Genomic DNA, 13,794 nt, shown 5'->3' with positions numbered 1-13,794 from the left:
GTGATTGATGGGCCCGGGAAAAGTAACATTACCTAATTTGTTTAAATGTCTACTCTTTTCCTTTAATAATGTTTTTTATTGAATTTTCAATACAAAATATGCAGAGATTTTGCATTAAAGTTGTTTAAGCTCTCTAGGTCTGCTTACAAAGAACATTTGAATTTGAAATTGGCTAAATCTATGATATATTTAAACAAGTTTTAGGTTCTGCGTGTGAGATATAGATCGTTCCTATTTTGGGTTAGAGTTAGGTAGACTTGTGATGTCACCTGTTACCCCTAAAGTCCTCCAACAGCGCTACACACAAGGTGGCTTTTTCAAAGAGTTCCGTGGGATTTCCCCTTAATTGAGTCAATTAATTTTTTTTTATCTTAATCTTTTAAGTTGAAAAATAAGTTTCTTAAAGGATTATTTTGTCCTGTTTTTTTGCTTTCAAATGGGATGGATTTTTGCTATTAATTTACTTTGAGATGTTACTTTGTTATGATGTGTAACCATAGCAACTTAATAGCTTTTTTTTTTATCCACCTACAGCAGCTCAGTGACATGTTAAGAGCGCTATCTAATGTGCAACCTCAAATCCCAGATGAGCTAAAAGGAGACATTGCGGATGCAGAGCTGGGGCACAGCAGAGAGAGCGGGGGAAGCAGTTTGAACTTTCCTTTGTCTATCATAATGGCCATTGTGAGGTCTTCGACAGAAATCAAATGGATCACCTTTACGTGCAGACAAGCACCCAGCCAGAGTATTGGGAACGAAGGATTATATATTGGGTGCTGATACTATTGTACTGAGACACTGTTGCCGTATCATATCCCAAACTCTCTAACTGTGTCTCTTTTGTGGCTAACCCTCCTTGTGAAGGCGAACTGCCTTCTGGACGTTGGCCAGGTCAGCAGCTTCTTCCCCATGATTGCGTAGGCTATAATATTTGGGTTTTTTTCAATTCAGTTTTATTTATATAGCGGCACAACACATGTCATCTCAAGGCACTTTACAAAGTCAAATTCAATCAAATCCTGCATGGCCACTACTCGACATTTAAACATTGTAAGCCAACACTTGGAGTTGAGTCAAATTCAATTCGACAATGGAAAACATAAAGGGAATATTTATTGGTATGTTTACTCTGCATGTAATGAATCTATTTGATACATTAATTTTGTTCGATATCATAGATCGATCGATCCCTCCCTCCGCATTAAGTAGTAATGTCTTTATAAGCATAGATATTGTTTTCCACATTGTTAGTTGTTTTGGCAAATTACATTTTATTTAATTTTTTTAATTTCCTAAAAATCCTTTGTTAGAAGGATTTCCTCTGAGGACCACTAGCGGCTCAGTTAATATTATTTTTTTGTCTGCACCATCAATACCAAGTCAAATTCCTTGTAAGTGCAAACCTACTTGGCGATTAAACTTGATTCTGATTCTGATTACAACAATCTCCATTCTCTGGTAAGTGAGATACTTTCATTATCTTTTCTACAAGGAAATTTATTTATACAACAAAACCTGATTAAAAAAAAAGAAAAAAATCCGTGATGAGTTAAAGGGTGTTGTGGTCCCATACACTAAAAAGCTGCAGCATGTAACCTGGGTTAACCTTTCATATTTACATGCAGTCTGAGCTTCAGGGTTCCAGTTCTGGGTGGGAGATAGCTGCCGACTTCTACGTCGAGTCCTGATTCCATACGGGTTCACTCTACGGGGAGGAAAGCGAAAGTTAAACGCAATTCAACAAATGTGTGGAGAGCTGTTGTGGAACATTAAACATTTAACAACTCACCATGTGGATAACTTGGGCAAATGTAGGCAGAAAATCCCGTTCTGTGAATAGCGGGAAACTGGCGCCATCTAGTGGTCACTTTATAGTGAATTTATACATGCAACAGTTCCCTGACTGTCCTTGACTTCAAATTACCAACTTGTTTGCCTTATCTACAGCAAACAGGCTTAAATGGGAGGCCAAAGGACACTCGTTAAGCTTTCCTGAAAATGTCTGACACCTATCCAGGAGTCTTTGTCCACTCTGGAGGCTTGCGCTATTAGCTGCTCACTTCAACACGGTTCCTACACGGTTTTTCCCCAATCTCAACCGTCCAGATATCTCAGTCATTAACATTTATTTCAAACCGTTGAATGTGGTACCAGCAGAACCCAGAAAGGACGGACACAAGGCAAGAAGGATGGAAGGAGACGAGTGGTGGGAGAAGGAGACAAGGACAAGAGTGGAAGAAGGAAGCAGACAGACAGAAGCAAGGAGGAAAGGCACAAAGAGGGTTAGAGGTAAAGGTACGAAAAAGAGCGATGAAAGAAAGGTTGTCAGGATGGAAGACAGGAAGGGAAGAAGGACCTATTAGAGAGGGGGAGGAAGAGCAGAAAGGAGACACAAGGAAGAACACACTTAACATTTATGCAGATCTGAAAAATGCTGAAATCTGATTTAAAATGTTTCCAGACAGTGCATGAACCCTGTTTGAAAGGCAAACTTTATTTGACATCCTGTTTCTCAGTGAAAAGTTAGTCGTGAACATGAAGAATCTCTCTGATCGTGACTTTAAAGATGCATATGGCCTGTTCTTTTCAGGCTGCAATGATCACACACCAAAACAACAAAGAACTGCTAGAATTTATTGCAGATTTTCTCTTATCCACACAGGATGAAAAACATACACGCAATCCTTTATACTTAAATCTCCATTAAATGTCTCCCAACAACTTGCAGAAAAACCTTCCACTTCACTGCAGCTATCAATAACTTTCGGTCATAATTCTGGCTGGAGGTTCAACCACTCATATCCGAAGAAATGGCACAGTTTAAGCAGATTGTTTTTCTTGGGCTTTAAAGAATAGCCCACAATAACTAATACGCCAGAGATTGCTGTTTATCCATTAGCTTACTGTTAGGTTTTGATATGTCAGGATCATTGTCCAGTTGGAACAGCCATTTGGTACATGAACAGATCCTCAGCATGATGCTGCCACCACCATGCCTGACTGCTGGTTCAACCTTCTTTTGAGTTTGAAAGCCTCACCTTGCCAGAAGCCATTAATTGGCTGGTTCTTGTGGGCAGCCAATTAATGAGAGATTGACAGTTGGGATCATGTAGCTCAGACCAGATCAGATGCTCCAATAGTACATTAATCCCAAACACACACCAGAGCTGCTTTTGGAATGAATAAACACAAACCCTACCATGCCAGCTAAAAAAAAAAAAAAAGAGAGAGTGGTCAAATACCCAACCAGAATTATGCCAGATGCTCGGTGACAACCTCAAAAAGTGTGTGGTCAAGATTTAATTCACTAAAGGGATCATACTGTACATCCAAATATTATCACAGGTTCAAATGCATCCTTAAAGGCTCAAAATCAATTCCTGAGTGGTCATATAATTAGAATATCATGAAAAAAGTGAATTTGTTCCCCCAGTAATTCAATTCAAACGGGAAACTTGTATATTATATTAATTCATTACACACAGACTGATATATTTCAAGTGGTTATTTCTTATAATTTTCGTGATTATAACTGACAACTAATGAAAACTCCAAATTCAGTATCTCAGAAAATCAGAATATTATGAAAAGGTCCAATACTGAAGACATCTGGTGCCACACTCTAATCAGCTAATCAACTCAAAACACCTGCAAAGGTCTTTAAATGGTCTCTCAGTCTAGTTCTGTAGGCGACACAATCATGGGGAATACTGCTGACCTGACAGTTGTCCAAAAGACGACCACTGACACCTTGGACAAGGAGGGCAAGGTGTATAAGACATGGTTGCAGCTGCTGCATTCCTGGTGTCCAGCCACTCTAGAACCAGAGACAGCGTCAGAAACTAAAGACAAAAAGGACTGGAAGCTGCTGAGTGCTCCACGGTTCTGTTCTCTGATTTGGACATCAAGGTCCCAGAGTCTGGAGGAAGAGAGGAGAGGCACAGAATCCACGCTGCATGAGGTCCAGTGGAAGGTTTCTAGTCAGTGATGGTTTGGGGAGCCATGTCATCTGCTGCTGTTGGTCCACTGTGTTTTCTGAGGTCAAAGGTCAACACAGCCGTCTACCAGGAAGTTTTAGAGCTCTTCATGCTCCCTGCTGCTAAACAACTTTATGGAGATGCAGATTTAATTCTCCAGCAGGACTTGGTACCTGCACACAGAGCCAAAGCTACCAGTACCTGGTTTAAGGACCACGGTGTCCCTGTTCTTAGTTGGCCAGCGAACTCGCCTGACCTTAACCACATAGAAAATATCTATGGGTCATTGTGAAGAGGAAGCTGTGATACAGCAGACCTAACAATGCAGAAGAGCTGAAGGCCACTATCAGAGCAACCTGAGCTCTCATCACACCTGAGCAGCGCCACAGACTGATGGACTCCATGCCACGCTGCATTGCTGCAGTAATCCAGGGAAAAGGAAACCTAACTAAGTACTGAACATGCTCATACTTTTCATGTTCATACTTTTTAGTGACCAACATTTCTGGAAATCCTTTTTGTATTGTATTGATCTTAAGTAATATTCTAATTTTCTGGGATACTGAATTTGGGGTTTTCATTAGTTGTCCATTATAATCAACAAAATTAAAAGAAATAAACACTTTAAATATATCAGTCTGTGTGTAATGAATGAATATGACACACAAGTTTTACTTTTTGAACAGAACTTTTTCAAGATGTTCTAATTATACGACCAGCATCTGTACATAGTTTTCACTCGACATGTAAATGCAACAAACTGAAATATTAAGCACACGACACCACAGATTTATAGCTTGAATGAAGCTCTTTTTCATAGTGAAACCTGTTCCGGATAATGTGCTACTTCACTATATGAATATAAGAACTCTTTATAAAGCACGATTTTAAAGTGGGATCAAAATGTGATGAGACAATTTTCCTTTCTTAAAGCTCATCATTTCCGATCGGCCAGTCTCTGCAGGAGCGCAATGACTGTGTCCTGTTTGGAGGAGAGCAGCTCCAACGCTGTGGCTATCCTTCCCAGGGACTCTGACATCCGCACCTCCCTCCTCTCACGCCTCTTCTCCCTGGCCTCCACCCTGCGCCGAGCCACCCGGTCCAGGTAGCCCTGCTCCTCCTGCCGCTTCATGATCTCCTGGAACAGCGCGATGCCGCTTTGCTCCTTGCTTCCCTTCTGGTTCTGCCCCTCTGTTCCTGCCACCGCGTGCGTCGACAGCGAAGCGGTGCTGGAGGTGGTGTGACAGGAAGAGGCCGCGGGGCACGGAGAGAGGCCAAGGATGTTCTGAGCGTGGCCAAGCGGGGTCGTACCGAGGCAGTAGGGCGTGACGCCGGACGTGAAGGCGGACGCTTTTCGGCTTTTGTAGGCCGACGGGCCTGGGTCTGTGCCGGTGGCGGAGCAGAGTGAGGAAGAAACGGGCGCTGTTTCAGTGAAACATGGAGAAGAGATAAACGATGGAGACGGTACAACGGTTGCCGGCTGAATGCCTGTAGCAACAATGTCACCGTTAAGGACAATGACAGGCTTGACCTCTGGGGTATTTCCAAGGGTAACTGCTGTTGCGCTCTGCGAGGGACTGGCAGTGGCGCTACTCATGATTTGGCTGGTGGCCGCCGCCAGACCGGCGGGATCCAGACCACCGGCTGCGACAAAGTCCCCATTTGGACGGACGATGGTGGTTGCCGGTTTGGCAGCGATCTTTGTTGAAAGAATGGCCAGCGAAGAAGCTGTACTGCTACCTTTGTTCCTTTTGTTACTAATGATCTGCGAGCCAATAGTGTCACAGAGTGTGGCATCCATGAGCTACGGAGAGAAAAGGCAGACCACAAACAAGGGTTACTCATGCCCCCAAGCTGAGCGGCTGGCCAGCCTCTCGGTTTTAGCTGACCATGTAAAATCCACCTGTTAAATGAACATTGCATTAAACTCTGCATTACAAAAATTATTTCCAAATGTTTATTCTAGTTATAGTATAAGTGCTGCGATGGACTGGTGACCTGTCCAGGGTGTACCCTGCCTCTCGCCCGTTGACAGCTGGAGATAGGCACCAGCAACCCCTCATGACCCCAATAGGGACATGCGTGTCAGAAAATGGATGGATGGATAGTATAAGTGACCCTTTAACATAATATGAAGAGAGTTTGTTGTCACCTTTTAGGTTTTGGGAGAAATAATTTACTGAAAATGAGACAAATGAATATGTTGGATAAACATAATAAGGAACTTTAACATCTGTAAAATAGGAAGACACTGCCTTGAGTTTTGCCTTTGGAAATGTTTAAGAGCTTTAACAGACCGTAAGAGATACTTACTGGATTGTGCACTGCTGTGGTGAAGCCACAAGTTACCATTGTGAGCCCATACAAAGCTCAGAAACTGACCTATCATACCTAGTGCAGGGAATCCTGGCCCATCTTCCTTGTCAAAATGTCACACTTTTCCACACTCACAATGCTTGAGCATTTTCAATCATTTTATCTTTTAGCACAGATACAGAGGTCCACTGTGACTATCTGACACATATTTCCAAAGTAATCTGGCTTTGAAAGAGCACAATACAAGAAGTGCAGACCAGAAATTGAGAGGGGGCGGATGGAGAAGTGGACAGACATGTGGACAGAAGAAGGACAAACAGCTAGATGGGTGTATAATGGACCAATGGATGGATTAATGAATGATGGATAGACAATCAAATAGACAGATGGAAGTATAAACAAAACGCGGATGCATAGATTGATGGAAGAACAGATGATAGACAACTGGCTGAATGGATGGATTATGGATGGGCAGAAAAATAGATGGATGGAGTTATAATGGATGGATGGAGAATAAGCAGATATATGTATGGATAATGAACAGAAGAATACATGGATGGATAATGGATTAATATATGGTCGGATGGATGGAGGAGTGAACAATAAGCAGATGAAACTTTTAGACAGTGAGACACATCTGGAAATGTTAAAATAAATACTTTCAAGCACTGAACATTTCTTTACTGCACAGAGGCACTGGAATCAGTCGTTTCAGCAATCACGTTAGAGTTGATAAAATTTTAGCCTTTGATTCTGTGAGGACTGTTTTCCTTATGGAGCTAGTCAGAAGTGTTAATGTCTCATTGCTTCTGTTTAGGGGCTCAGGTTTGTGGTTACCTAAATTTGTATCAAAAGGAAAACCTCTTTAGACTATTTATTATATAGTCTATAGCTATAGATTCAGGCTGCTGGAGGACATCAAGGTCTATTTCTCTCACTCTGCTGAGTTCTCCTACTGTTCTCCAACTCTGTATTATTTGTCATTTCAACTTTATGTTATGTCTATTTTCTCTTCAAAGTAGGTACATCTGTTCTGGCGTTCTGTTTAGTTGTGATGTCATCCAGGGGGGATGAACGTCTGCCATTACTCTCTTACATAGAAAGGATCTGTGGATCAATGTGTGCTTCTGGGCTTTTTGTGTCTCTGCTCTGTCTTCTCTAAGCCCCAGTCGGTCGAGGCAGATGACCGTTCACACTGAGCCTGGTGCTGCTGGAGGTTTTCCTCCCTATTAAGGAGGAGTTTTCCTCTCCACTGTCGCTTCATGCATGCTCAGTAAGTATGAGGGATTGCTGCAAAGCTATTGACAATGCAGACGACTGTCCTCTGTGGCTCTACGCTCTTTCAGGAGGAATGAATGCTGCTTGTCAAGACTTCATACACTCTGCTGGGTTTTCTTAGATATGAAACTTTTTTGACCAATCTGTATGTATGATTGATTGAATTCGACTTTGTAAAGTGCCTTGAGATCACATGTGTTGTGAATTGGCACTATATAAATAAAATTTAGTTGAACTGAAGATTAACAGTAGCATCAGCAACAGATTTCTACAACCCTGCCTCTGGTTGCAATGGAGAGAAAAAAACAACTTTAATCCAAATGTATTGAAAATGTTACAATTTTCATGTTTCATGCTTTTAGCAGGCTTTCCTCAGTCAATTTAAAGTAGTATTTTTTTCCGGAAAAAGCTGATTTTGACCTTTTAATAAATGATTAATCATTTGCTTAATCTAATAAAATGCATGACAGAGCCATTTGTCGGCACAATTCTCCTCCTGACTTACGTCAAAGAACTCCCAGGACGTTTTGGCATGTCCCGTCTCCCGGCTGCGATCCTTGACCCTCTTGTACGTGACAATGAGGTTGTTCCACTTGCGGCGGATTTTTTCGACAGGAAGGACGTGGCCCTTTGAGGCCATCTCTTCCTGGACGCTCTGGAAGAGCTGGGAGCGTTCCCGAGTCTCGTAGAGGCCCCAGCGGCGGCCGACCGCCTCTATCAGACACAGGACGGCTTTGGAGGAGAAATCCGAGCCAGAGGAGAGCGTCTTGTCTGAGGGAGCAGGTGGCAGCACTGCAGCTGGGACAGCACAAAGGTGACTTTGATCAGGATTTTGTTTTTTCTTCTGCGCAGTCACTGATTTAATCTCACCAGAGTTGTGCCTTCACCTACATGTGTTTTTAAGAGACTATATAAATCATATTTAGTACACACATGACAAACTGTAAAATATGTGATCAAACTATTGACAGAAAGCTTTAACAAACATGAATATAAATCTTACAAATTACCAACTGAAAAACTTAAAATGTGCGTCCTATGGCAACACAAAGTCGGGAATAATTGTGGAGGGAAAAGTATAAGTGGTTTCCGGAATCTTGTACAAGCAAAAATACCAATACTGTGGAGTGAATTTGCACAAGTTTTACTCATCTACAGACCGAAATTATTCCACATTTCTTTGCAAAACAGGTTGAGACAGACTGGATGGAGAATGTCTGTGAGAAATTTAAATCTGAATTTGCTAAAGCATTCCTCTGCTGCTCTGGCTGAATAGTCAGTGCTGCTGTCCTTTAGGCACACAAGCCTCTGCCCCAGTCTTGTCTTTCACAGCCTGACCTTTTTACAGGTGGTCCTCCAGGATCGACTAGTTTTACCTCCATTCATCTCCCCATCAACTCTGACCAGCTTCCCTGTCCCTGCTGGAGAAACGCACACCCCACAGCATGATGCTGCCACCACCGTGTTTCACATAGTGTTTTCAGTCAGGTATTCAGCAACACAGTGTTTCACGCACAAGCAAAAATAGTTCTGTTTGGAGATGGGTACATCTGTCATCTCCTCCTTCTCGCAAACAATTTGCGGCGACAGCACAGCCCCCGCGCCCACTTGATCGCATCATCGGATAGGAGGAGCGTCTACCTGGCTGCGGGCTCCTCCTGGCTGTTCAACTCATGGAAGAGGACAGATGGATTTTACTGAGCGAGTCACGGCGCTACATGTAATGTGGAAAGCCAAACAATGGCGTCAGTAACTTTGGGTTCACCAGATCCCTCAGAGACGCACCCGGTTCGGTGAGTGCCACCACCTGTAGCTGCATGTGGATGACGGTCGCTTCCAGTGGTACTTCCATCTGTCCAGGATCCAGCATTAGGACCCGCTGCACAACATTAGGAGACGGATCTCCCTCCGGGACACCAACAAGAGGCGCTTCTGGTCAGTTAATCCATCCTTGCTCAATAGAGATATAGCCTAATTGTGCTGTCTAAATGTGTAACACACAAAAATTGATTTATTTCACCACAACAAATTTTCTGTTAAGCACCCTTAACAAGACACTAACTGACTAGAAAAACCCAGATTTTTTTTACCTTGGGCGAAATTTTGCTGTGTTCTATTCGCAGTTTTGCTTCACTCTATTCGCTCAACTCTAATTGAGTCCTTCGCTTCGCGGACAGTTAATCCGCTCCTGAAAGCACCTCTACATAGGAATAAGACGTGAATGAATCGTTCCAAACGCATTCTCTGTGAACGCACCATAAGAAAGAAGACCAGCAGTGTCACTTCAGACACATTCCAACCTGGTCATCCCCAATTGTATCTCCTACCATCAGGGAAATGTCCGAGCTGTGGTATCCATCACCCCTCTACCCAACCTAACCCTTTCCAACTCCACATGTCCAACCAAGATATTTGGTTAATGCCAGGTTTCCCATGTGAGATATAGATCTCAACAGCTCCTCTGAATGTTTTTTATTTAGTGGTATCAGAGTAAAAAGGGCTAAGACACAAATGCACAATTCACTTTTTGGATTTTTATTTTGGGGAACTATGCATACCTTTCCCTCACTTCTCAATCATGCATTACTTTGTGTTGGTCAATCACACAAAATGGCAATAAAATTCCTGGTTCCCATAGAACAAAATGTGAAAAACTGGTATGGATGCTGTCTCGAGACACTTTAGATGACACCAATTTCATGGCTTGATCAAAAAAAGAAGTGCATTTGCATATTGTGTGTGTGCAAAAATGTGCAATATATGGCTAGATTACCGGCATAGACAGCAACTGTGAGCCCCTTTACTCACCTGGGGCAATCTTCAGGTAGGTTTTCCCATCAGCTGACGATGTGAAGAACCGATCTGTGCTCACAGGGTCTGAGCAGAAAGCAGATCAAAGAAATTACATCGCAAGACTTGAAGTGGTGCATTTATTTATCATCATTAAGGTGCCATTAAATGGGAGCTGAAACCTCATCTAAGTTTTAAATGTTATTTGAGCTGCTGTGCAGCGAGAGAATAAATGTCGATCTATGTGGCCATGAATGGACTCATCTGGGTGCTCACACAGCAGAACAGAGGGAGCGGAGGTGTTGGCCTGCAGCTCCGTGTCAGTCAGTTCCTCCGCAGTCTGTTGCACTCCTCCTCCTCCTCCTCCTCCTCCTCCTCCTCCTGCTGCTGCTGCTGCTCTGCATGCGGCATCTCCGCAGGGCGCAGGCGCCTCCTGACTGCCCAAACCCAGCGCAGATGAGCTTTCATCCCCGGCTTCGGTTTTCACATGCATCGATGAGACGTCGGCGCCGCCTCCGTGCAGGTTCGCATCCATGGCTGTTGCAGCAAAAAATAAAATAAAAAATAATAAACAACATAAAAAAAATATAGAATTCTGCGCGCGTTTTGTCTGCGCAGGCGTTTGACGGGGGGAGAAAGTTTGGAGATCGCTGCTGATGATCGGTGAAGCACGCCTAAGCCTGAAGTGACGCCGCCGCGGCGTCTGGCTCCTGCGCGTCCCGCTCAGCTGCGTGCGCGGCGGGGCAGCGGCGCTCTGTGCGGGTTTGGTTTTCCAGCGGCCGGCGGAGAAATGGCTGCGCCGTCCACCTCTCAGCTCAGCTGGCGGATGCGCAGGGCGGCTGCGCAGCTCGCGGCACCGCTTTGCTGCTGGGAAGCGTGGCGGTGACGTCAGCTGACCGTACGGCACGTGGTTAGTGAACGCTGCAGCTCCGAAATAAGGTCATATGCATCCTTCCGCCACATCAGGAAAAGGATACATATTCAGGTGTTTCTGAATTAGAACGCAATCAAAAAGCTAACTAGTTTCAGCAAGTCAGTTCAACAAGTTGAACTAACATAGATTCGTTACTCACACTCCGATATATTTCAAGCATTGATATGTGGATATTTTGATGATTATGGCATGATAAAGAAAACAGAATTCAAATTTGCAGAAAATGAATTTACATGATATTAATACAAAGTCTTTTATATGCAGAAATGGTATAAATCCATAACATTTCTGCATTAAAAAAATGGCCTACAACCCTATACACAATTATTTGGAAGATGATTAAAAAAATGCATGACCCAACCCCACCGTGCTACTGAGAGGGCTGTTGTTTCCAAGCACGTTGCAAGAAAGTTAAGTGGAGGGAAAAGCACCAGAAAGAGGTCATATGAGAAAACTGTAGGTGGCTTTTTATGCAGCCAGGGTTTCTTTAAACCCATGCTGACACACAGGTCAATCGTACGACAGCCGATAGGGTCAATTGCCCAGCAAACAACTGGACACGCCACAAACGGGCAAATGTGCTGCAACAGAAAAAATGCTGCTTAAGAAAAGTGCTGCAATTATAGAAAACAGAATGATGCAAACTCCAATGCATACAAAAAAACTAACTTATACAGAAAATTGCTGCAAAAGAAAAATACAGCAAGGCAAGTTCTAAACACAACAGCAAATTTAAAAAAAAGTTGCAAACTCGCCCTAAAGAACAGAAGTGTGCCAGTCCACTAGGGGGAGCCAACCATCATATGAGCGGGCCCTCAGTAAAGACATTTATTTAGAGATTCAAAAATATTATAACAAGGCATATTCCACAGACAAATTTATAGTAATTTAACATGTTAAAACTGAACAGAGTATGTATAACAGAAAAAAAGACAAAAATAGTGTACAAGAAAAAATAAACAAAAAAACAACAGTATCAGAGCATAAACAACATGATCCCCAGAATACAGGAAAAAATTTAATTTACGTTCTTGTTCATCTCTTTTTTAAAACACGTGGCTGTAATTTTGTTTTACAATTTTATAGAGCATCTGCATATTTACATAGGTAATATTAGCGCGCTTGTCTTTACTGAGACCCCCGACTCTAACTAGTGGTCTGGCAAGCTATTTTAGAGTTAGCTTAAAGCTTTTTAACTTGCTTTTGTTTTCATGACTAGAAGCATTTTTTGCAGTGTTTTTCAGTTTCATGTGTACTTCATGTTGGTGTGTTTTGGACTTTGTATCCTTCATGTGTCTGCAGCGCATTTGGCCACTTGTGGCACATTTAGCCATTTGCTGTGCGTTTGCATGTCAGCTGCCGCACAATTAACCCAATTACACGCTGCATATATACAATAATGTATGCAAAAAGGAGCCTCGATCAAATTTTAAGTGAATGTACCGTAGGCTGACATTTCTTAATTTAAAAATATTGCTTAATAAATAAAAAAAAAATTCTGAGAAGCTACATTTGGAATTGAAATATAGTATGCCTGTGAGGAAGAATCTATGCGTTACTTCATTAAGACGCCTTCCATACTTTGTGACTGAAAAACGAGTGAAAACATATCTAAATATTCATCAACGAAACATTGGGAATTTCATAGATTTGAGGATTATTAATGTTTTTGCAGACCAGTCTAGAATAGAATTGAATAGAAAAAGCTTTATTGTTTTGCAATGGGGAAATTGAGGCGTGACAGTAACAAAAACACGCAGATAGGCTACACCAGAGTAAATTTAACGCTAATTTAAAGTTAGGTTGTAAAGCAGAAGAGAATGAGCTTATCAGAAAGTGTGTGTGTGTGTGTGTGTGGGGGGGGGGGGTACAGCACAAATATTGATTGATAATACGACATACATGATGTCAAAATGTTAAAGTTAGAATAGAGGTAAGAGAGCAGCCGATTTAAATAATTAGAGAAAAACTGAACAATATGAATGATTATACAAGCGAACACTCCCATCTGGGACACTTCCTAAAGACAATTTATTATAAAAACATTAGACATTCACATTCAGCTCATGTTACATAATAACCTTGCAGGGATAGGAATGTAAACTGTTTGGCAGATTTAAAAGACATAGGTTACATTGTCGAAAGTAAGTCTAATTTAGGCATAAATCATAAAAAAAAACATGAAATATCGTTACTGATACAAAATGCACAAGTCGTGCTTCAAAAACTATAATACAAACTTGGTGATGCTGAACACTTGGTTTATTCTGTTTGCAGTTTTATACGCAACAGCATACAAAAGAGTGTTTTTGGTCAACTTTAAACTTGCTGCTTTTTTTTCACACGACGACCTAAACATGAACATATATCACCTCATTCGAAGGTGCTCTGTTCAAAGTAAACTAGGGTCGTAAATGGCAAAAAGCTTCGTGCTCCACATAGATTAAAAAAACATATGGCTTATTTCTGTTTTCAGGATTTCCACACACTTAAACCAGT

The 13,794-nt window shown here is 42.1% G+C and overlaps 1 protein-coding gene across 2 annotated transcripts; it reads right to left on the bottom strand.

Moving 5' to 3' along the window:
* Positions 1-4,609: 4,609 nt before the first annotated feature.
* Positions 4,610-11,266, bottom strand: si:ch1073-357b18.4 (myb/SANT-like DNA-binding domain-containing protein). Of its 2 annotated transcripts, none has more exons than XM_036148698.1 (4): positions 10,638-11,266; positions 10,380-10,448; positions 8,077-8,363; positions 4,610-5,781 (listed from the first exon to the last, which is right to left on the bottom strand). In XM_036148698.1, the coding sequence occupies exons 1-4, from the start codon at positions 10,894-10,896 to the stop codon at positions 4,915-4,917; spliced, it is 1,482 nt and encodes a 493-aa protein (XP_036004591.1). In that variant the 5' UTR covers positions 10,897-11,266; the 3' UTR covers positions 4,610-4,914. The 2 variants fall into 2 exon arrangements, with proteins under 2 accessions (XP_036004591.1, XP_012728582.3); XM_012873128.3 differs by having other exon boundaries at positions 8,077-8,369; positions 10,638-11,263.
* Between the last annotated feature and the right edge of the window lie 2,528 nt (positions 11,267-13,794).

Source organism: Fundulus heteroclitus, chromosome 16 (genome assembly GCF_011125445.2).
Source record: "Fundulus heteroclitus isolate FHET01 chromosome 16, MU-UCD_Fhet_4.1, whole genome shotgun sequence".
Classification (NCBI taxonomy): Eukaryota; Metazoa; Chordata; class Actinopteri; order Cyprinodontiformes; family Fundulidae; genus Fundulus; species Fundulus heteroclitus.
The sequence above is the reverse complement of the archived record's forward strand: the minus strand, read 5'-3'. Positions and strand labels throughout refer to the sequence as shown.